General features: G+C 40.0%; 1 protein-coding gene across 4 annotated transcripts in view; it reads right to left on the bottom strand.

The window, feature by feature from the left end:
* Positions 1–25175, bottom strand: part of KCNMA1 (potassium calcium-activated channel subfamily M alpha 1) — a 1372671-nt gene that overhangs the window by 561143 nt on the left and 786353 nt on the right. For all 4 annotated transcript variants that reach the window (XM_033940852.1, XM_033940853.1, XM_033940854.1 and 1 more), the window contains exons 8-9: positions 16934–17104; positions 5274–5365 (exon numbers count right to left, since the gene is read on the bottom strand). In XM_033940852.1, the coding sequence (XP_033796743.1) occupies positions 5274–5365; positions 16934–17104 (263 nt within the window). The remainder of the gene's footprint in view (positions 1–5273; positions 5366–16933; positions 17105–25175) is intronic.

The raw sequence follows: 25175 nt of genomic DNA, 5'->3' as shown, positions 1-25175 counted from the left end.
GCTAGCTCAGAGTTCAGCTCCAACACCACCTGACATCTGTGTGTGGATATGTGGACATTCCCTTGTCTTCTGGGCGCATAAGCATGCTGTTGAATCCAAGTGGGGAGATAACCTGGGACTGGTCGACAATGGAATTCGCATCAGATGGTTGGGTATTAGGGGAATGTTGTGGGATCAGCTATTGCCAACTTTGCATCAAGTGAGTCGTTTTTCTTCACCTGTACTTATTGTTATTCATTTGAGTGGGAATGATTTGTGTTCAGTTAAAGGGGTGGATTTAATTCAGCGCATGAAGAGAGATTTGTGTTCAGCTGTTTGCTTTTTCCCACATGCTTATTTAATATGGTCTAAAATTATTCCAAGGAGAGTGTGGAAGGGAGCAAGGAAGGTGTCCGCAATTGAACGATTGCGGCGTAGAGTCAATGCGGAGGTATCAAAGTTTGTGTGTATGCTTGGAGGTTTAGTGCTACAGAATGAATTGCTGACTGCTGATTGTGTGGGATTATATCGGCCTGATGGGATACATTTGTCCGATATAGGTTTGGATATTTTTCTGAGTGGGCTTCAGGATTTGTTGGATGATTGTTGGAGGAGTGGCTTGGCTGCAGTTAGAGAGGACTTGGGGGGGGGGAGCGGTGACAAGCAGGTAGTTGTCACCGCTTGTGGCCGAATGGACAGAAAATAAATAGTATGAAATGCGGCTGGGGGATTGAATTAATATATCTTGAAAGGGGAATTGTAATGGATAACTCATGGGCGACACCGCCATGAGGTGGGGAAGCCATGGGGAGCACTCATGGGCGGCACCGCCATGAGAGGGGTGGGGGTGGTGATCTGACGATACTGTAGATCATCATAGGGATGAAGTTGGAGGGGGTTGATAAGAGGGAGGAGCTACCTTCGTTACCGAATAGCTCATGAAAAATGGGGTTTGGGGGATTGCCGCATTGGGAATTGTTAAATGTTAAAGTTTAAGTATTGAGTTTTGAGCATTGTCAAATTATGAAATAAAGCTGCGGCCAGTTATTTATGCCACAAAAAAAAGGTTGTATGTGTTTTATTGAATGTAACAGTAAATGTGTAAAATGACTAATTGCGAATTCTAATTTTAAAGACAAACTTTTTTTTTTTTGTTACATAGAGCAGTTTGGCCTCCCATTCGTTTACAGAAATTAGATAGTTCTAAGTCTAAAGATGCTGGCACTGTCATCTCGAAGCTGGGATATTAGATCATTTACTATTCTATTGTCCATTGATACTTAGTTTTTGGAAATCCATTTGGGGCCAAGTGAACAATCTACTGGAAAATCCGGTGGCATTATCATATGACACTGTGCTATTTGGTATTTCTATGAGAGCCAAGAGTCAAATCTCTTCTAATAATAATAAACTTTTGCTCATCATGACAGGGGTTGCCATATAGCAAATTATGAAAAATTGGAAAAATTGAGATCGGCTGAATTATAATTTTTGGTGGAATTCGTTATGCCAAATCTTTGAAATGGAAAGGGTAATAGCAGGGGCATCTTAAGAAATTTAGGGATGTTTGGGAGTCATTAACAAAATATTGTATAGAATGAATATTATGTTCCCCCCGTGTTCATACATGTCCAGGGTTGGGAAGGGGGTGGGAATACTTTAAGATTTCTTATGCTTATAAGGTTGGTTATAAGGGAGGGGGATATTTGATGAGAGTTAGAATTTGATGATATATTAAGTGATGTTAAATATAAAATGATTGTATCTTACGTTACACTTGTTGAAAGTTTTAAAAATGAATAAAGATTTATTTTAAAAAAACTAAAAAAAAAACAAAACACCTCTATTTGCTTTTGTTTCCTAATTTTCCAAAAACAATACTTCAAGCAATCATTGCAATGAACAAACTTTGTAAGCATTAAACTAACTCATATAAACAAACTTTCTTTTATAGATGCACAAATTTTTTTTTTTTTGCAAAGTTTCTACAAAACTTCTATTTTATTTATTTATTTAAAAAATTGTATACCGCTTAAACCTAAACAGTTTACATAATTTTACATATATAATTCCGTGAAACAAGTAAGATCAGACAAACATAAGCAAATAATACTCAGAAAATCAACTATAAAAAATGAGAGCTTATACGAAGAATCATAGGAAAATTCTTCAACAATCAGCAACCATGAAGGATTACGGTAGTATCTTAAAAAAAGGCATTTAAAAATAACTGTGTTTAAAGTGATTTTCTATAACTGCCCTTTTCACAACATTTTTGTAATTGGCTGACAAGTGAGTTCTACAGCTTAACCCCTGCACAACAAAAGATCATTTTACTGGTCTCAACATATTTTGGATTAACATTTGTTTTTAATAGAGCTAAGTTTTCAGAACGCAGAGATCTATTTGGTAAATAATCGGTCATCTTGCTCTTAAATAATTCAGGTATAGTACCATACAAGAACTGATGACTAATCATTACTGCTTTATACTGAATTCTGAAAACAAATGGCAGCCAATGTAATTGTTGAAGGTAGGGTGGAATATGAACATATTTCGATATTCCCATTATCAATCTTGCTGCTGCATTTTGCACAACTTGCAATGCCTTGCACCTTGTCTTGGTTATTCCAAGGTACAAGGCATTGCAATCATCAAGCCTTGACAAAACCATCACTTGATATGCTAATTACAGAAATTCAAATAACAATTTATTTATCATTTTTCACATTTTTAAGCAATAATTTCCAGCAATTGACTAGTTACATGTATTACTCAATGTAAACAAAAAATATTCCCCCTGAAAATTAAACTGCATGATGAGTGTTTCTCTGTCAGTGTATCGCAAACTGTGTGCCCCGGCAGATCCAGGTGTGCAGTGAGATGCCATCAAGGAGGAGAGGTTCTGGCGCTGGTTGAATGCTTACAGGACGTGCCTCTTGTGGTGAAAGGCACATCCTGTAGTCAGTCAACCAGCGTCTGCACCTCTCCTCCATGGCACCTCTGCACCTTCTCCTCACCTCTCCTTTTTCAGCACCCCACCCCACAGGCGGCAATAACAGACTCAAGGCCATGGCTGGAGGACATAGCGCATGCATGGATGTCAATGTGATGATGTCACTCTCTCCAGCCGAAGCCCCAAGATTAGTATGCCGCAGCTTAAAAAGTTTGTGACACACTATCTTAAGTGCTGGTTGCAGTATTTAAAGATATAGCCAGATTTTCAGCTCCAACTGCTATCCAGATAGTGATGCTGAAAATTCATGTATAGAGATACCAGGTGCCATTATCTGAATATTATGGGGCTCTTTTACTAAGCTGTGGTGGTAAGTACCTAACTCCCCTGCCTAAGGCCAATAAATTACAAAGAAATATTAATGTATATTGATTGTGTCACATTAGGATAAAACTTGTATTGAAGAACCTTGCACTGGAACTATGGCAAATTGTAATCTGTTATCTGTATATTATGTATGTCAACCTGTAACCCATTCTGAGCACTTTGGGAAGAACGGGATAGAAAATGAATTCAATAAATAAATAAGGTAGGCAACTGTTGGGACCTAACTCAATCCATACCCAAACTCCACCCCAAATTTATCCCAACCATACCTACTCGCTGTATAGGTGCCTCAGTGTAGACACCAACCTCAAAGTGGTAGGTGCCTACCGAGTAAGGTACTAGGGACAAATTATTATTTTTTTAATTGTTTTTTAATGGAACTTTCAATTAACAGTGCCAATTAACCCAATTTTAAAAAATTAGGTGCGTCAATCTAGGCACCTAACTGTAGATGTCCTTTATAGAATCAGGGCCTTACCACCTATAAAATAGGTGTCGGTAAGGGCTCATGTGGTAATGGCCATGTGTTAATGGGAAAAGTAGTGCATGGCCAATATTTCAGATATATGAAAAATCAGCCATTTCTCGGCAGCAATAAAAGTAGCCTTAGCGCATGGGAAAGACTCACACTGGAAATAGTGCAGGCCACTTTTTAGTACTGCTTAATAAAAGGACCCCTATATTTTCAATCCTTACATAACTGGTTAGTTATCTAGGTACTAATAGATATCACCAATACTGGATAAAATCCAATTATGCTCCTGGACTACTCTGGCACTACGCAAATAGAGCCGATGTAGTCTGTCTGGATTTCCTGCAATATTATCTGGAAAATCCAGTTATGGCCCCAGTGATTGAGACTTATCTGGGAAGAATCAGCTCCTACCTAGATATGTCTTGCTGAATATTGGGCCCTATGGCAAGAAAAGCAGGTGGGAGACGGAAGATTATCCTGAGTATTTGTTCCAAAGTTATGCTCTTTAATGATAAAAGCAATAACAGAGTGAATTATTTTTAAAATGGTTTTTGTTGTGTCATTGTATTGATATACCAGAAATGGAAAGACAAAAAAAAAAAAAAAAAAGGATTTGTACCTCAGAAAAGGTCCAAGTCTCCAATCACAGTGTGACACCTCTGGCAGTATTAATTAACATCACAATGCAGAGTAATATCTGTGAGTCAGAGGCTACCCCTAGTGAGGAATTTTAAAGGTATTCCATATCCAAACTACTTTCAGCATGGAGAATCAGCTGTTATTTTGTAAGCATGCTTAGTCATCATTAGGTTATGATATTAAAGCTTCTATTACAGGGATGTAGAGTGTATTAGTATATTGTATTTGGATTAAAGATAATTACATTATATAGGAAAATGTTTCCATTGCCTGAATAAGTTACTTGAAAGCTTCATCCCTTGTCTCTTTTGTTTCTTGTTAATTATACAAAAACAATAAATTATTACTTTACACCACAATTGGATTCTAAATAGTAACACAGCAGGACTTAATGACTAGGGTTTAAGTTTGGAGTTTCTTTAAATAATGAAATTCCCACTTCCTTTTTGAAATGATATTGCGCGTCAGTACACTTTAAGTCCCGACTGAGCAAACAGTTGCATATGAATATGTGGAAATACTGTAACTGCATTTAAACAGATAGCAGATGTTCTCTGCTTAGGACATGGTCCTAGTACACAGCTAATGCTTCAAAGTGCAAATCTGGAATACCTTTAAAGGCACACAACCACACCTTGTCTAACTTCACTTACTTTCTGCCTCGAGTTGAATTAAAAGTCCCGCCGTATTTCTTCCGATTAAGGATGAGAGCAGCAATTTCGGGCACGTAGCGGGCAAACATTGCCTACATGCATGAAACAAAAACAAAACAAAGAAAATGGCATGCAGAGAGAGTTCTACTGCAGCAGAGGCAGCAGAGCCTCATGGGATACTTACTTTCGTCCACTAACCGCACTATAGGAACCACCATATTTCTTGCGGTTTCCTATTAGCTCTATGATTTCAGGGACGTAGCTGGCAAACATGGCCTAAAGAGGAAGATAGGAGACAGAAGAAAAGACTAAAAAGACAGGCCAAGAAAGGGAATAATGTTTCAGAAGATATAACCGTAAGATATGAAAATGAAAAAAAAAAAAAAAGAATTAGATCTACAAAGATCTACTAAAAACAGAGACCATATTAGAATAGTTTGCTTCACAAAAGTTGCACATTTGCAAGCTATGAGGGGCTGCTGAAACGTTCTCAGCCCAACCAAGAAGAGAATGATATGGAGTTATTACAAGTTATTCCACACATTTCTTGACACTTTTTGTTTCATTTCATATCATTGAAACGAAAAGTATCAAGAAAAGTGTGGAATAACTTGTAATTTTCATGGCTCCATATCATTCTCTTCTTAGCTGGGCTGAGAATTTTTTTAGCAGCCCCTCATACAGAAACTTTCAAACAGGTGGGGGAAAAAAACAGTATGAAAATGAAAACAAGGTCTACCCACTTTACTAAAAGAAATATAAGGTTATACTGCTGCTTTTCTTCAAAAATAAGAAAACTTTGAACTATCTGAACTGTTCATGCTGCAGGAAAAAAAAAAACAACCCAAGAAGGGGTAAGGAGAATGGATGGCTATGTCCTACTATATAAACAAATCTTCTATCAAATTCAAAAGAAGTTAAAAATGTGATTGATGATTTTCTGAAAAGTAAAAATGTGAGTACATAGAAAAAATAGTGAGAAAAATAAGTTGTAGAGGTCATGTGAAGGAAAAAAGGTTAAAAAATAGGGTAGCAAGTAGAAAAATATATATGCCATGTTTTATCCAACAAACATCTTGCTTGTGACTGTTTACCGCTAAGGCTTGCACCAATGAACTCTGTTTCATAAAACAATTTTTCATACTGCATGCAAAGATGCAAAGTGCAAGGGTTCATTTCACCCACATATTTTCACTTTGAAAACTGCACAATAAAAATACCCACAGAAATATGCATTTCCTACTTTCGCTGGCAAGTTCTCAAATTAAAATAACACACATACTTCTGTTTTAGTCCCAATCATAACCCTAGAATATCTCCACTACAGGTGAGTTAAAAGTAATTTAAAAGCTGAATGTGCAGGTTAAATAGTGCTCTATGTCTATGCATAGAAATGGGCATCCTGTGTACAGGCAAAATTCCATGTTAGTCCTACCACATGTAACCTTCCTTGAAGAAAGGAAAGGCGTTCTCAGGGTAGAAATGGTGAGGGCCTTGCACTTGGCAGGCATGTTTTTATATTTTTAAAAGTATATACATATATTTTTTCAGAAAAGCTTTCTGTAAAATTGAACAGGAATATAGGTGAGTACCAGTAGGTAGTTTCCTGAAATAATTTTCAAAGTGAATGCATGTGTGTGCTTTACCTTTGAAACTAGGGCAAAGACTACAAGTAAGAAATACTCACAAACTTAGCATCATTGTGAGGAGTTAGAAATGATCCTCTTAGGGGTCATAAATCCAAAACAAATGACTGGGGAGACTGATGTTACTGATGTAGACTTTTATTTGATAGTCAGTAAACCATATACAACTTGATATAGGAAGCCTAACACGGACCATGTTTCGACCTACGAGTCTTCCTCAGGGGTCCTATAGGTGTAAATGATAAATGTCTGTAGACATAAAGGCCCCGTTAGGCGTGCTTTAGGCATCCAATCTAAGTAGTTAATGAGCCAATTAAGGGTCTTAACAAGCAATAATTGGTACTTAGGTGTCCAAAGGACATAGGGGTTATGTTGTAGATGCAGCCACAATTTCATGGACTCCCATGTTTAAAACTCGCGCCTAACTCACTAGGTGTAGTCGTGGAATGGGCGTGGTTTGGGCAATGATTCAATTTGGGCATCCCTCAATTCATTTACATAACACTGAGTGACCTAGGGTGTCCATATCATGCCTATATTGTAGGCAAATGAAAACCAGGTCTACTTTTGAGCTTAGTTTGGGCTGCAAATAGATCTGAGTTCTATGGATGGAACGTAGGCACTCTTTGGACGTTCTTAATGCAATCTGCTAAATAGCTCTCTGGGATTTATCTTTGCTTTATTAAGTTCAAAATACATTTAATAAGGCACCACATAAACGGGGCACATCAAAACAGATATACTGCATGCAAAACCTTCTATTTTTGTGAACAAACAGCAATGCTATTTGCTAATTAGAGGAAAAGATCCATTGACTAAAGCACATGAAAAACATAGCTTTAGTTTTCTTGCTAAAAAGCTACCCTTTTGTCTGACTAAAAAGTGCTCCAATCAGCTCATTCTTGAAAGCAAATCCCTATGCTATCTTATCACAAGGCAGTCAGAGACTTGGAAGCTGCTATAGCTCAATAAGTAAAAGTCCTGTGCTCATGTTCCAGAGTTCATGGGTTTGAATCCCAACCAGCTCCCTCAGAACAAATTTTAATTGTGGCATTCTACCTTGCACCTTGATGATCTCACAATGATGTCACCATTGTGCAGCTGCAAACCTCCATTTGCAATGAAGTGGAAGCCATGCTAAGATCTGTATCTGGGTTTTTTTTTCTGTTTTTAACTTTTTGCAAATGAAATTATGTATGCAATCTATATATTTTTGTCATGTGCTTTATTTGCTGAATCCACCTGCTTCAAGAATGACCTCATTGGAGCAATCTTTAGTGAGAAAAAAAGGGTAGCTTTTTAGCAAGAAACATAAAGCTGTTTTTTTTCATGGGCTGTGCTTCAGTTAATGGATCTTTTCCTCTAATTAGCAAATACCATTACTGTTTGCCCAGAAAAATAGAAGGTTTTGCATGCAATATTTTTGTATTGATATGCCCTGTTTATGTGGTGGCTTATTAAATGTATTTTGAGCTTACTAAAGCAAAAATAAAAACCCAGAGAGCTATTTATCAGATCACATTAAGGACGTCCAAACTGTGCCTAAGTTTCATCCTTAGAACTCAGGTCTATCCGAAGCCTAGACTATGCTCAAAAGTAGACTTCCTTACAATGCTTATAAGACTTAGTTTTACAATTGCTATGCAGCTTGCTAGCTCACTCTGTAGCACACTGGTTAAACCTACAGCCTTCTACCCTGATATTGCTGGTTCAAATCCCACTCACTCTGTCTGATGGATGAGAAATAAATAAAAGCATTAAACAGACCTAACTCCCAGTATTACAGTTATAATGAAAAACAGCATAAAATCACCATTCTAATAACATAATAATAAAATATTATAACTTTAAGGACATTGTTTGGGCATTTAAATCTCACCTAAAACCTGATTCTCTAAAGGACACCTAAAAAGTTAGACATCTAAACAGTGCTGAATGCCGCTGAGCACGATTCTACAAAGGACGCCTAGCTTAAGATTCATTTTACAGAATCAGGGCATCAATATATAATATATAATAGATGTTACTATGAACAGATTATGGTATTGAAAATAGGTGCTATATGCAAGTGGTTGTGATGTATAGTGATCAGAACAGAAAATGAGGACCGGAATAGTGTTTATGTGTATCACACTGTGGTATTGTGTCAATACAGAGTGTAGAGACCATAATAAAGTATTATATTAAATAAAGGAATGAGGTGAAGAGACACTATAGTAAAGAAACACTATAGTGTGCCATTGTGAGATATATAAAATGAATATATTGCCCAGACTGAAAAGGTATGTCTAATTGAAAGGATAAATCTAATAAAAAGATACACATACCAAGTATGGTTTCTTCAAAAATATGTAGATGTAAAACCATAAGAAAAAACATATCTAATTTAGTAAAAACAGGTGTCAGTTCATAACAGGACATCTATGTAGGTGAATTGTCAAGAAAAAGTTCCAGTTTATGCCGATTTTAGGCTCCTGTTACTAAATGGCACTAGATGTTTCTACCGTGGGCCGGCGAGTTAAATACTTCAATGCTCATAGGAATTCTATGAGTGTCAGATCATTTAATTTGCCCGCTCATGGTAGAAACCTCTAATGATATTTAGTAAAACCCAGTGTTTATAAAACCAAACCAAAACAACTTTCAGTATATATAATATTTTTATCAATGATATTTTATTTGGATATTTGAATTAAACTGAGGGATCCCTGCTGGTTTAAATGAGAAGCATAAATGGGTGACTTTAGTGTGATTTTAAACACGTTCTTTAGTCAGATGACCTCTCTGAGTGATCTACATAGAAAACCACCATCATCATTTTGGAATAAATAGATCTGTGTGTGTTGTGCCAGAAATCTTTTGAAGTCCAAATAAAAGAGGGTATGAATAATGAACTTGTCTTTTACAGTAGCTTATCTCTGAAGAAGAATAGGGAAGCATGATGTAATATCAGACTAATTCTCATTCACAATTTATATTGATGGATTAACTCACATTTGAAAGTTATAGTGATCAAAATCTTGCATGCTAAGATAAATATTCATATTTAACAATATTTTTGGCAGTATGAGTGAAAAAAATGGTTAAAAATGGATCTATGAAGGCGATGTGACAATTACATCTTTAAAGATAATTCTCTGGATATGCAATTTCTGATAATCCAACTAATGTACTGTTGATGAAAATATATAATGTGAAAGCTGTTTGATTTATTTGTTATATACAGTAGACTCTGTTACCCAGAACTCAATTAACCAGAACTCTCAAGCAACCAGAAAAAAATCTAAGAAATACTGTAATACTTTAAATGAAAATAAAATCAATTTATAGTGGAAATTTAAGTGTAAACTTGTCATGCCACATCTGAGTATGCCAATGCTTTGCCTACCACATGTCCAATAGTTTGTCTGGAATAGTTTATGATATGACATAGTATGGGGTATAGTTTTAAGCCTATTTTTAATAGTAACTCTCAAGCAACAAAAACTACATTTATCTGGCATCTATCAATCCCCATGGGTGCCAGTTAACTGAGAGTCTACTGTATTTTCTTCCTCTTGGCTAAAGGGATTGGTACCATAGACTGTAGTTTACCAGTTGAGAGTGTGAAATATGTTGTAGATAAGAATCAATACTGGAAGTCATTGCTTTAGAATTAGAGTGGTAAAGGTTGGCATAAAATTGTTCAAAATGAGATGAAATCAGGTTTTGATTTGCCACAATTTGGCCCATTTCGGTTTCAATGGAAGTGATATTACTTTTTTTCCATTCTGTTTTAAGGTATTTGGCAAGTGATTTTTCCATAATGTTATCTCCCATATAGTGGCCAGTACTGAGAACAAATAGGTCCTGACTGGCTTTATATGAGAGAAGGGTATCTAATATAATAAAATGGTAAGCTGTGCATGCGCAGTTCCTAAGTGTGCGCCGCTTTTCTGTGAGCTGTAGCGACACATAGGAAGTGCGCATGCGCGGCTTACGGTTCTTTGAAAGATGCGGCGGTGGCTACTTTCACGATCCCCGCCTGCGTCGGACTTCCGACGCAGGTGGGGATCATGAGAGGAGCCACCGCCGCATCTTTCAACTAAAAAAAAAAAAAAAGTCAAAACGGATGTCAGCGGCTGCAGACCGCGGCACCTGTAGCCCGCCGCGGCCTAGCATGGAAACGGCCCGAAGTTTTTTTCAACTTCACAGATGCTGCAGCGGCTCCTCTCACGAGCCGCTCCTGTGTCAGAGAAGGCGGCGATCGTCAGAGGAGCCGCCGGAAAGTTAGACTGCTGGAGGCTCGGCATGTTAGGTCCGTGTGCAGGCTCCTCTCGCGGTTAATGGAGGGAGAGGGAATGCTGAGGCTGCTGCACAGGGAAGGACATAGGGAGAAAGGGACCGGTCTGATGTCGCCCTCGCCTTCTGTTTTGCTGAAAAAACCACCACCCTCGGCTGCGATTCAGAAACATTCCGCGGGGGGGGGAGGGAGAACCGCGGCAGATTGAAAGCAGGAAGGGGAGCCACGGACAACGTTCCTGAATCACAGCTGAGGCCAGCGGATTTCTCAGTGACACAGAAGGTGAAGGCAATATCGGAATGGAATGGAGAGAAGAGGGAGACCATGTTGGGCCTAGGAAATTCCCTGGATTAACTTTTTTTTAATTTTTATAAAGTGCAAAGGGGGAGAGTATTAAAAGAAGTGCCAGACAGGGCATGGGGGACAGCTTATGGGGCCAGGAACAGAGGAGAGAGAGAGATGATAGGTAATGGTCTAAAGGGAGAGAAGCTGGATCTGGGGAAAGAGATACTTGAAGGGAGGACTATTGGGGAGAGATGGTGGACCTGGGGGAGGGAAGTTGGACCTAGGGATGGTAGGGAGGGAGAAATGTTAGGTCTGGGGGTGGAAAGGGGAGAGAGATGCAGCATCTCTTTTTTTCCCTCCATCTTATTGTTCAGCATCAAGGGGGGAAGGAAGAAGAACAACAGAAAATGGAGGAAAAAAGAATCCATGGGAGGGCAGAGAGCTGGGATAAGAAGATGCTAGGGGATGAAGAGAAAGGGACAGGGAGATATAGACTGACCAGTGGAGAGAGGGAGGGGTATTCTGAAAGTGGTGAGCCATTTGTATGAGGTCAAAAGGGAGATGACAAGATGAATGAGAGTATGGAGAGAAACAGAAAGAAACACAGACATATATTCTACCGCCAGCGGGAGGAAGGGAGACAGAAATAAAAGAAGAAAGACACAGGGACAGCGAGAGACACAGAAAGACAGACAGACAAAGGGGGCCAGGGACAGAGACAGACAGAAAGAAAGACAGCAGGACAGAGAGAGAGACACGGAAATAAAAACAGACAGACAGACATATATTCTAGCACCCGTTAATGTAACGGGCTAAAATACTAGTTATATTCATATTTGAGTCTCAAAATTTGAAAATATGTATCGGATTGCTGGGAATGGACCTCCATATGTTTCTTCTCCGTTTAATGGTTTGTTCTAGTTCTTTTTCTTTTTGTAGAGAAAGTTCTTTTTTTTTCCAGGCTGAAAGTTTAATAAGTTCTCCCCGTAAGGTGGCCTTGTATGCTTCCCACACTATGGAAGGTGCTATATCTGGGAGCTCTTTTTACTAAGCTGTGTTAGCATTTTTAGCGCACGCAGCATTTTAGTGCGTGCTATGCAGCTAGAACTAACCCCAGCTCAATGCTGGTAATAGCGTCTAGCGCACGCGGCAATTTAACGCGCGCTATTCCATGCTTTAATGCCCTAACACGGTTTAGTAAAAGGAGCCCTGTATCGTGTGAATTGATTTGAAAAAATTTGGTGGTGAAATCTCTGATTTTAGCAATAATAATAATAATAAAATTTTATATACCGCAGGACCGTGAAGTTTTATGCGGTTTACAATGATTAAAAGATGCTACAAATTGAGTAGAATTAACAAATTTAAAAGCTAGTGATTAACAGCTCTAGAGATCAGTTATTGTGGAATAAGATTGTACAGGTCAGTTGCTTAAATACTTCAGGAGCAGGTATGTTTTTAGGTGTTTCCTAAATTCCTCATAAGTAGTGGGCATAAGCAATTGTCGTTGTCTGTCAGGAGGTCTTTTCTGAGTTGGAATCTACAGAGATTTGAAGGGAAATGGAGGAGTGATCTGAAAGTGCAATGAGGTGAATAATAGCGTTGGTCAATGATTGTGCTAGGTTTGAAGATATAAGAAAAAAGTCTTTTCTCAAGTATGTATTATGAGGTGGTGAAAAGTGAAAGAAATCCTTGTCTTTCAGATTTAATATTCTCCATGGGTCTATTAAAGAAAAATTATCAATAAGATTGTGAAATTCAGTATGTGACTTGGCCTTGGGTGGTCTACATGAGGATGATCTATCTAGGAAAAGATCAAGAACTTGGTTAAAGTCCCCCCCCAATGATAATGGAATGGGTGTCATAATCCTGAAGCTCTCTAAAAAATTTTGGGTGATCATTATCTGGACCATATATATTTAAGAGCACAAACTCCGTTGAGTGCAGCACAACGTGGGCTAGATACCATCTTCCCTCTGTATCTGTTTTATGTGAAATGATGGAAATTGGAATTGTGGTTTTAAAGAAAATAGATACACCATTATTTTTCCTGATAGTTGCTGGAGAAAAGATATGATTAGAGTATCCTGGAATGGAAAGTTTGAGAGCAGCAGCAGAGGGTCTCTTGGAGGAAAATAACATCCAGACCTTTCGATTTGAGATAGTTAGCCATCTTGGTATGCTTTATCGGGTGGTTCAAGCCATTTACATTTAAAGAAATGATATGTAGGCCAGCCATCAACAATAATTTGCATCAGAATTATTAGCAATAAATTCCATAAGCTCTCAAATAGAAAACAATATATATATTGAGAGAAAATCTGTCAAAAGATATAAGATTTGAAAATAAAAATGTCAAATGATAGAGAGAAATGCAAAAAGTAACACAGAGCATGCCTGCAAAGCAAAAAGGCATGCTGAGTGCTCACAACACACAGTTTGCGGGTGGACCTGTAAGGACAGTTGAGTGGTGCTAAGGGGTAGGCCACTATATCCTAGAACAATATCATAATCAGCATCATACCTTTGCTGAATGAAGACATGGTATTAAAGAATAATGCTTATGTCGAACAAGATAAACAGTAAATCAAAGTCATTGCATTTTAACTGTATCCAGGAAAGATTTGAGTTGCCCCGGTTCCGTGTATGTGAAGGTACGATTATTATATGTGACTTTCATCCTGGCCCGGTACATTAATCCAAATTTGGCTCCTATGTCCTTTAAATCCTGTCTCAGGGAAATAAACTACTTTTGTTTGATAGCGGTGGTCTTAGCCAGGTTAGGAACAATATAAAATCTTTTCCCCTGGTATAACAGTTGAGGATGAGACTTTGCTGCTTCCATTATTTGTAAAACATGTTAGAAGCACAGGATCTTCACCACAATAGGTCTCGGCAATTTCTGGGATGGCGAGGGGTGAGATGGAACGCAATTGGAGGCCCAGAAATTTAGGCAAGAGGTGAGAAAGGAAAGTAATAGCATTAGAGCCCTCTGCATTTTCGAGTAGACCTATAAGTCTGATATTGTTACGTCTACTTCTGTTTGAGAGATCTTCAATGTCTCTTTGCAAGGCTATTATTGATTTATCATGCTGTTCCAGAAATAGGAGTTTCAATTTTGTTGACGTCGTATGCTCCTCTAATGCATCCAGGCGGTGTCTCGCATCCATGAACTGAGCATTCGAAGATTCAATTTCCACTCGAACAAGTTTTGTTTCTTCTACTCGTATAGTCATTATTTCTTTAAAGGATCTCACCTCAGAGAGGAGTAATTCAAGTTGTGAATCTGTGGTTTTCAGTGCCATTTTTTCAAGCATGCTGGAGTTTGGTTTAGGCCTTTTACTGCAAGGCTGAGTTATGGTAGGCTGTTCTCCCTTGTTATTCTTCGACAGGGTCATCCATAGTTGTTAGGCAAACTGGTACCGGTGAGGTTGAAGTGAATAAACAGCAAAGGAACAAGATATTCTGTAAAGTTAGAAATGTTCAGGACCAGCAATTACTCCATGCATCTGCTCGGGGTGCTTGCCAGGCTCCACCCCCTTTTAATTGGTTTTTAATGGTTCTTTCAATTATCAGCACCAATTAAGAATATTAAGTTAGGCACTTAGATCGGCTAGGTGTGCCAATCTATCACCAGCTTTTGCAAAGCTGCGTTAAAGGTTTTTACCATGGGCCAGTAAGGTAAATGCTCTGGGGATTATCTTCCTAGATAGAGAAGTTGCAGCTGGTGAGAAAAATTAGGGTTCTAGTTTTGGCTCTTGTTGTATGGATAATTTATCCTGTTTGCTATAAATAATATTTTCTTAGGTAACGTTTCTTTGATCTCCTCATTTACGTGGACTGTTTCTATTTCTTGTTTTTCTTTGCATTGATGCAATGAAAATAGCACTTTTTGGAAAAAAAAAATGTTTAAAAAATTTAATATGAGAAGTGCAAAGTGATGAACCTAGGGAAAAATAATCCTAAGTACAGATGCAAACTATGGGGCTCTAAGCTAGGAGTCACCACACAAGGAAAAAAATCTTGGAGTTATCAATTATATGTTATGGCTATCTCCCTCCTTTATAGAGCATTTTTAGCGCTGGCTATGGTGGTAACAGCTAGGACACTCATACCGCAGCGGCCAGCGCTAAAAACGCTAGTGTGGCTTTGTAAAGGATGGAGTATATTAGGGTGAATCTCTTTATGAAGGTAGTAAAATAAACAAATACATTGTGGATAATATATTGACACTTTCAGCACAGTGGCTGCTAAAGTTTAAATAGAATGCTGTAGAGTAGCCTAAAAGGAACAGAGAACAAAAGTAAGAATGCCTCTGTATAGGTCTCCAGTGCAACCACATCTTGAGTACAATATAGATGTGGTTATCTCATCTCAAAAATACATAACAACATGAATTTGTTCAGAGTAGGGCTATAAAAATGATAAAAGAGATAGAACACTTCCCTTATGAAGAGAAGTTAAATGGGTTGAGAAGAAATGTGATAAACATTTGTAAAATGAGTGGGTGGAATGGTTGAATGGCGAAAACTAGAGGACAATACTGTACATGAAACTAATGACCTGCAGAATGGAAACAAATAACAGAAGTTTTTCTTTCACACACAGTACATAACTAAGCTATAGAATCTGTTGCCAGAGAATGTGGTCAAGGTGACTACAGGGTTTAAAAACATTCTGGACAAGATAGAAGAAAACTACATAACAAATTATTAGCTAGGAAGACTTGAGAGGGCCATTACTCATTCCTGGAAATGGCCTATAAGAAACAGCTATGTTTGGGATCTGGGCACTTGAAGCCCAACTGTCCACTGGCAAAGGAAGGATGCTGGGCTTAATGGACTTGGTATGACTCAGCACGGCTTTTTAATATTCTTATGAGATGCTGGATAATCAGAAGCAAGAACGTCTCAAAGGATTTCTGGACTTCAATCATACCAGCCAACTATAAAACTATCTAACTTCATCTCAAAAGAAAAAAATGACTAGTCCTTGACTGGAGTTGAAATAGGAGTAAACTGAGAACCCACAGAAGTAATTTTAGACCCTGATGCTTTGAAAGTGAAATGCATCATAGAGTGATGGCAACCCAAGTGAACAAAAGTTGATGTGAAATGCAAAATGCTGAACTAAAATTGCATTGTCCATATTGACAATTCAGCTATGAAACAAAAAGGGTACCCCAGAGTTTTAATATTTAATCATCACCATTTTATTAACAATGCAGTATACAGGTTTAACCCCAGCCTTTTCATTTATGCAAATTGCTCTTTGGCAAAAGTCACAAGCAACTGTATTTGTTGGATTTTTGGTACGGGATGGGATGGATGAAAGAGCTCTGGAAACCGCCTCTAACAGTATTAAACCGCCTCAAACAGTATTAAACATTCTATAATGGTTTATAAATAATATTTTACATGACAAAAAAAGGATACATTTTCTGCACCCATATGCAATGCTTATGGTTTTTCCTTTTAACGGTAAAGAGTAACATTACATTTTTCTTGAAATTATTGAATCCAACTTTGTGCATTTTTGCAATAATGTATTCAATTACCAGATTTTCCAATTTAACAGATATAAATATTGGGATACATAAGATAATACAAAGAAAATAAATATGTATTTTACCAAACCCCCGAGGATGAAGAACACCATGAACAGACGGCCTAGAGTTGTTTTTGCATAAACATCTCCATAACCAACAGTGGACATAGTAACCATTAGTAAATAAACACATTCCCAGTATGTTAGGGCTTGGTTATTTTTGAAGTTCTCCCATGGGTCCCCAGAGTTTTCCACCTAGAAGAGAGAATAAAAAGGGTAGAGGAGATGTTAATAAAATCCGAACAAAAATTCAGTATTAAACATGCTCATGACCTAAACCTTTGCTGCATGGTCTGAGAAAGATGGCCATATAATTAACATTTTATCTCACATACATCAAATTAATAATAAGGTGCTTTGTTTTGAATTCCATCCCCACCTTGGGTGTCCTGTGTTACAAACAGCAAACAGCTGACTGTCTTCAACCATTCAAGGAATGATTAAGGTTCAGATATATTCAGTATGAAGGGCATAAAACTTTAAAACGTCCAAAAACCTGCCTAAGTTAGCACTTGGATGTCCTAATAGCAGGAACATCCAATTGCCAATAATCAAAGCAAACTTTCTGGATGTTCAGGAGCACTTCTAAGCTGCTGTGCATCCAGAGCTCAAAGGGGAATGTTGGGATGCATGCTATGGGTGGGAATCGGGTGGGCATCCACCTGGACATCCTGAAGCAATAATCAAAGCTTTTCCAGGACATTCTAGACAGAACTTACACGCCGGGACTTAGACCAAAGTAAAACAGGTATAAGTGCCCCAAAGGTGACCAAACTGACAAGATGACAACTGGAGGGTTTAAGGCATGACTCCCCATTACTCCCCCAGTGGTCACAACCCCCTCCCACCACCCAGAGATGGGCGATAAAAAACATCACATTGAGGGCTTGCCACAGCAGAGAAATCCCCATCAGCTGAGCCAGTTTCAGAGATTCCTGTTGGCTCAGCAGATGGGGATTCCCCCTGCCAGAATCAGTTGGAGCCTTACACCCCTCCCCCCAATATCTCTTTACCCCCCAACATCCCTAAACCCCCCCACACATCACTCGACACTCCCGACATCAGGCAACAGCCCCGCACATAACTCAACATCCCCGTAATTTCCAATGCAAAATCGGCAGGAGGGAAGCCCACTCCCTCCTGCCTATAGGGTCGCACGCTAAGAATGATGGGCCTTCCCCTTCCCAATGCATCTTGGGATGCAGTGGGAGGGGCCTATAGTTATTAACTGCTAGTTTGGATATTGTCTGCAGTTAAATATATGAGGATGTTTCAAAAAGTAACAATTTCATGAAACAAACACCCCTAGCATTTTGAACTCCTGAGCAGAGAAGATTCTTAGAGGAAATGTTGACGTTGACACTGTCCAATAGATGACATGGCATGCTTAATCAGTAGGGCACCATAAACAAAATGGTGGCACCCTTAGCTGTTTGCATGGTAGAGGAGCAGCAAGTAGTCATCAGATTTTTGTGGCTGGAGAGTGTGAAACCTTATGAAATCCATAGAAGAATGCTGCAACAGTATGGAGATGTCTGCATTGGTAAGCGAAGAGTATAAGATGTGCTTAAAAAATGGGTGAACATCAATCCGTGATAAGGAACACTACGGTCATCCCAGCCCAGCTGTCAATGATGAGAAGGTGGGTTGTGCTGATGCCATTATTCATGAAAACAGATGCATTTATTTAGAGGTTCTGGCCAGTTAAATAGCACTGACTGATGAGACATAATATTGAATGGCACTAAATTGGACTGTGTCACTGAATATTATGACTGAGAGCCATGCCTCTATTCATTTAGTGCTGGGGCAAAATCAGGATGGACTCAGAAATTATTCAGGCACCACTGATATTCAGCGCCAATGCCCAGATAATTAACTGAGAAATATGACCACATAAAAAGCAATCCTAATTATGTCTGGTTGGTTATTCAAGTATCAGAACTGAATAAATCCGTAGTATCCAGTAGAGCTCGACTGAACCCAGAATTTTTGGTTTCTGCTGAAGCTGAATCTGTAATCGAAACTGGCTTCTCAGTTTTGGCAGAAACCAAAACCGTCAACAAAAATCCCTCTCCTATAATTACCCTTGACCTGACACTACAACATTCAGATTTCAGGAAGTTAGTGGCCTCATCAGATATCCAGGAATCCTCTTAATTAGAGGCAATAGCTACATGAATCCTCATCATCTGTTTCTGCCTGAGCCTAAACTTAGGTCTTTAAAAGAAACTTGTTATGTATAGCATATTGTGTACAGAAGTTTTGGAAGCTCCACATTGTATTGTTTTGAATGGCAGCACTTCAGAACAATCCTTGGCCTTCAGATTTTCTTCTCAGCTTTATGGCGATAGATTTATTTGGTCCTTACTAGATACCCTGTGTTTTGCAGCCTGAGAGGTTCCCCATTTTCAAGTTCAACAATTCAGGAAACTAGAGGCAGTAGCATGCAATAAAAGTCACTTCTGCTTTATTTGATTTTAACTTTTCCAGAAACTACAGAAGTATGACTAGGGTTACCGAACGGCTTTTCAAAACTCGGAACTTTGTCCGGATTTTGCAAAGCTTCCTGTAAAAATTACATCAGGAGGGGGCATGTGTGGATGCAAGGCAGTAACATCACACGTGCATGCATGTGACATCATCCCGTCACGTCCGTGCGGATGCTGTCTTGGGGTGGGGCTGGGAGGAGGAAAAGGGTGTGACACAGGCGGAACGGGGTGGGACTGTGGGCATGGCCATGAGTCCAGATTTTCCTTCAGGAAAATCTGGTAACCCTAAGTATGACATACGGGGATGTATTATTTGAAAGTGATGTCATCTATTCCCAGGTCAGTGCGTCCATGGCAATTCCTCTTCAGAAATACTGACTTGTGGTAAGTTGCCATCATATTTACCAGATGAAGCTCTCTATCAGGTGCTTAACTTAAACTTAGTAATTGGTATGGATGGACAGATTAAGTAGGCTGTATGGCTGTATCCACACTTACTTTTCAATGTTTCTATAAGGATAGTAAAAATACTTGATCCTGTTATCATTTCCTAAGTCTCAACTATGCTTGCTTAATTATTTGATACAATGCTTCTATACAGGTCATTGATGATATTTTATCTAGGTTACTTTCTCCGATTCTGGAAGTCATACCTCTGAAGAATATGGATGGGACAGGGAGAATCCAGAAAAAGAAAATTAAATTTTTGCTGCGTCTACATCCAAAGCCATATCAAATAAGACTTACTATAGAGCAGCGGTCTCAAACTCGTGGCCCGGGGGCCAAATGCGGCCCGCCAGGTACTATTTTGAGGCCCTCGATATTTTTATCACAATCACAAAAGTAAAATAAAACAATTTCTTGATCAAATGTCTCTTTAGCTATAAATGACAATGTTATTATTAAGACTTAGCCAAAAGGAAAGATTTATAAACTATAAAGAGTTTTACCTCATGCAAAATTGTCATTTCTTTAATAAGACATTGACTATATTTTTTCTGCGGCCCTCCAAGTACCTACAAATCCAAAATGTGGCCCTGCAAAGGGTTTAAGTTTGAGACCACTGCTATAGAGTTACAAACATGTGCTACTGCATTAGCTTGCACAAACATCATTAACATGTTTTCTTTTACTATATTTGCCATTTTATGCAAATGGGCATAGCTACTAATATTGCCTAACAAGACAGCAAATAAGAACATTCATTCCATTGGTTGGGGATGCAGCGTCCCCAGCCAACAGAATTCAAAAGAAAAGATAAGTTCTAATTTTTTTTGAAATGAATATTTTAAGAAAAAATGACAAATTAAATTATTACAACTATGTTATATCAATAAATAGAGATAATAAGGAAAATTTAAAATTACTAAAAGAAAAATTGGATTGATGACGATCTCTGCAGTCTTCTAAATAAACGAGTGAAAGATTACTGCGTAAATCTCTGAAGATCCAAACAAGACGATATATTTATTGAAAGTGTTTATTTAATGAATGTTTATTGAATAAACTTGATTCACACAATTTTGAGAAAGTGATAGTTTACACTAATAAAAGATTTGTAGCCTTTGTCAAGGAAGGGAGCACATAAGAACAGACCAGTGGTTCATCTAGCCCAGTTTCCTGTTTCCATCAGTGGCCAATCCAAGTCACAGTGCCTGGCAGAAACATTCCATGCTACCCGATCCAGTGCAAGCAGTGGCTTCCCCTCACTTTATACAGCCCAGCATCCTTCTGGCAGCAGCCACCACCTTGTTGCACTGTTTTTTTTTGCTTTTAGATCTCCGGACACTATCACCCAAAGGTCCCTCTCCCCATCCGTGCATATCATCCTCTCCCCTCCTAGCATATACAGCTCCTTCCGATGTTCTAAAAAAACCCAAAAACCCTGAAACAGGCCACCTACACTGTAGACATCAGTCGAGAGTGCAGGGAGGTACTGAGGGATGCTTAAGCTCACCTAAGGCTGGGCTTGGGCTCGCCTGGAAGTGGCCTTAGGTGAGGTTAAGTGGCCCTAGGCATCTCCCTTTGGCTGCAGTAGGTGCCTGAAATGTAGGCCAGAAAAATGCTGACCTACATTTCAAACATAAGTGCCGGGAATTGTTTCAGGGTTTGCAGCAGGAGGAAGTGTGTGTCTGTGGGGGGGGGGGAGTACCATCAGAAGGGAGTAGGCAATCCTCCTGCCAGGGATTATTTTGAGGTTTGCAGCAAGAGGGATTGTTTTGTGGTTTGTGACAGGAGAAATTGGGTATCCCTCCTGCCATGGACAGTGCGGGGGGGGGGGAGGGTCAGGGGTGGCATTGGGAGGGAGTGGGCATCCATCAAGCTGGCTGACTTGCAGTGGGGTTCGGGGGTTCCCTGCCACTGCCACTCAGCAGATGTCGGCAGGGAGATTTCCATGATCAGCTCAGCAGCAATGCGATTCTCTAAATGGCACCTGTGACATGGACGGCAGTTAGAGAATCGGAGTGGTTAGGCAGGGTTAGGCTTTTGTCCATTAGGAAAGATGCAATTCTGTATAGGACACCCATGTGCAATTCTTAAACGTTGCTTAGTTGGCTGCTGAATACATAATCAGGCCCAAAGTATTCGCTGGCACCTAACCTCTATTTTCCCATAGACTCAACGTTTCATTATTCATGAATTCATGGTTTGAGAACCTTTTGGGGATCCTTATGACCATGAATAATGAGATTGGACTGTAAAAAGAAAAGCCACAGCTCAAACTGGAGACCGTATGGAAAAAGTCTTGTTTAGAATGACCTGCTTCACTCAACTGAAAAAGATTATCGGTGTTTCTTTGTCACACACATCACATAACTAAGTACAAAATAATGGCACATTCAGTTTCTTTGTAGAGTTTGAAGTTGTTTTTGATGTTCAGTAAATCCAAAGTTTTCAAGCAAGTGGTATTATCCTATTTCCCATAAAGTTAAATCATGAGGAGTAGTTAAGTATGGACACTGGCTATTATTCATCTGGATCAATTTCTCTTAACAGGCTTATAAACTCCTGAGTCAGGCAGAATGTAGCAAATCAATCTCGGACAGAAATCAGACATAAAATAACGGATCTGTAATAAGAGATTGTGTTACTTGAAGGTGGCCACATTTAACTGATCTATCATTGGATTGAGTGTTCTGGGTCATAGATCGTAAACAAGGTTAGTTTATAGGCAAACATGTCAATTTCAAAGTCACATAAAAGGTATAAAAAATAACAAGTGATCCCACATGTAGAAAGAAAAACAAAGAATGCTGGAATACGAGAAGGAAATACAACAACAACTACTACTACTACTACTCCTATTAATTATTTCTATAGCACTACTAGATGTATGCAGGGCCGGATTAAAGGGTAGGCCCAGTAGGCATGTGCCTCGGGCCCGAAAATATCAGGTAGGCCCCAGGGCCAGCATTAGGGGGGAGCAAACAGGGCAGGGGGCCCCCGACTGCCTGGTGAGGTCATCTTCCCTCCCTACCTGCAAGCGAACTGAACCCAGGCCACAGGGCTATAACACTGCATGCGCCGGCTTCCCTTCATGTCTGAAACAGGAAGATACATCATTCCTGTTTTGGATGAGAAGGGAAGACGGCATGCACAGTGTTACAATCTGAATTTAAGAGACAAATTGTCAGATTCAGCATTCAATTGGTGTTTGTTAAAAGTACAAATCAGATCAAGTACTGTGGAAATTGTGGTATGAGAGAAAAGAGATAGAAAGTTGTAGGCAGTGGCTTAGTAAGAGTGTGTGTGTGTGGGGGGGGGAGGGGTGCCAGAACCCCTCCTCCTCTCTGCCCCCTTCTCACTCTTCCCCCTGCTGCATGCCTCTTCCCTTCCCCCATACCTTTTTAATTTCAGTGCAAGCAGCCACCAGCTTGCTGCCCGCATCGGCTTCGGCGCTCTCTCCGATGTCTACTTCCAGGCCCCATGCCTAGAATGTCACATCAGAGAGAGCGACAAAGCCGCCATGGGCAACAAGCTAGTGGCTGCTCGCACTGAAATTTAAAAAAGTATGGGTAAGGTGACCATACGTCCCGTTTTGAACGGGACGGTCCCATTTTTGGATCCCCTGTCCCGTTGTCCACACACACAGCTTTGGGATGCCAAAATGTCCCGTTTTCAGGGACAGCTTCTTGAAGCTGTGCATGGGGACAACGGGACAGGCGATCGCTTCCTGTCCCTCCCTACCGCCCAAAAAAAAAAAAAAAGAGCCTCTCTACATGCACGATTTAAACCTCCCCCCCCCCTCCGGTCTGCCGCCGCTGCTCTTCTGCTTACCTCCCTGCTGCTAATCGCGCCCAGAAGCCTTCTTCCCAACATCAATTCTGACGTCTGAGAGGATGTTCCAGGCCAGCCAGGCAGCAATTAGCTAGTCCAGAATATCCTCTCTGACATCAAAATTGACATCGGGAAGAAGGCTTCTGTGCACGATTAGCAGCAGGGAGGTAAGCAGAGGAGCAGCAGCGGCGAACCAGGGGGGGGGAGGTTTAAATGGGGCCTGGCGGGAGGCAAGGAGGTAGAGGCAGGCAAGCTGGCTAGCTTTTGCGCAGCAAAGAGGTAGGTAGGGAGGCTGCCTGGCTGGCTTTGGTGGAGGTAGGCCGGCAGGCAAGCTGGCTTTGGGGGAGATAAGCAGGCTGGCTTTGGGTGGGGGAGGCAGGCAGGCTGGCTTTGGGGGAGGCAGGCAGGCTGGCTTTTTGGAAGAGGGTGGGACAAAGGCTGGAAGGTAGTGAGGAGGACATAGGAAGGAGGGAGGAAGGAAGGAGAGAAAGAGGCAGAGAAAGAGGGGGGTTGTAAGTAGAAGAAAGACTAGAGAGATAAAGGCCTGGACCAAAGAGGAAAGACAGGAGACAGAAGCAGGGCTATGGGAGGTGCAGACAGAAGGGGAGCTACCCTGAGGAAGAGCAGAGAGAGAGGCAAGATCATAACAGAGGAGGGAGAGAGAGGGAGACCTGGAACAAAGGTACAAAGGAGAACTGACACTGGATCTGGGGGCACTAAGGACATAGGAAGGGGCACTAAGGACATAGGAAAGAGGTGCTGGAGACACTAAGGATATAGGTAGGAGGCGCTGGGGACACTAAGGACATAGGAAGGAGGCACTGGGGCACTAAGGGCATAGTAAGGGGCACTAAGGACATAGGAAGGAGGCGCTGGGGACACTAAGAACATAGAAAGGGAGGGAGGAAATAGAAAGGGACAATTGTTGGGCCTGAGTGCAGAAAGAAATGAAAGAAAGGATGCACAGTCAGAAGAAAACGCAACCAGAGAGTCATGAAATCACCATACAGCAAAGGTAGGAAAAATGATTTTATTTTCAATTTAGTGATCAAAATGTGTCAGTTTTGAGAATTTATATCAACTGTCTATATTTTGCACTATATTTGTCTCTTTTTCTATAGTTACTGAGGTGACATCTTTGAAAAAACCCCAAATATAAATGATAATTAACATGTTCTCTGCTTATAAGGTGCTTTGTGTTTTTTTAATTTTATGGTTACCATTATGAACTAAGATATTGTGTGTACATGAAAAATGAATGGAAGAAATTGGGGGTGGGGCTAGAGTGGGATTGGGGGCGGGACTGAATATTAATAGATGTCCTGTTTTGATGAAAAAATAAATGGTCACGTTAGGTATGGGGGAAGGGGCGTGCGGCAGGAAGGCGGAGAAGAGGGTGAAGAGGGGTGCTGCTTGCCCTCGCAACACCACTGGCTGTAGGTAGACAGTAAAAAGAGGTATATTGAAGACTATATAGTAAGTGAATGAAGAGAGGG

The sequence above is a fragment of the Geotrypetes seraphini genome, chromosome 4 (assembly GCF_902459505.1).
Source record: "Geotrypetes seraphini chromosome 4, aGeoSer1.1, whole genome shotgun sequence".
Classification (NCBI taxonomy): domain Eukaryota; kingdom Metazoa; phylum Chordata; class Amphibia; order Gymnophiona; family Dermophiidae; genus Geotrypetes; species Geotrypetes seraphini.
Note: the sequence above shows the minus strand (reverse complement) of the source record. Positions and strands in the feature narration are given on the sequence as shown.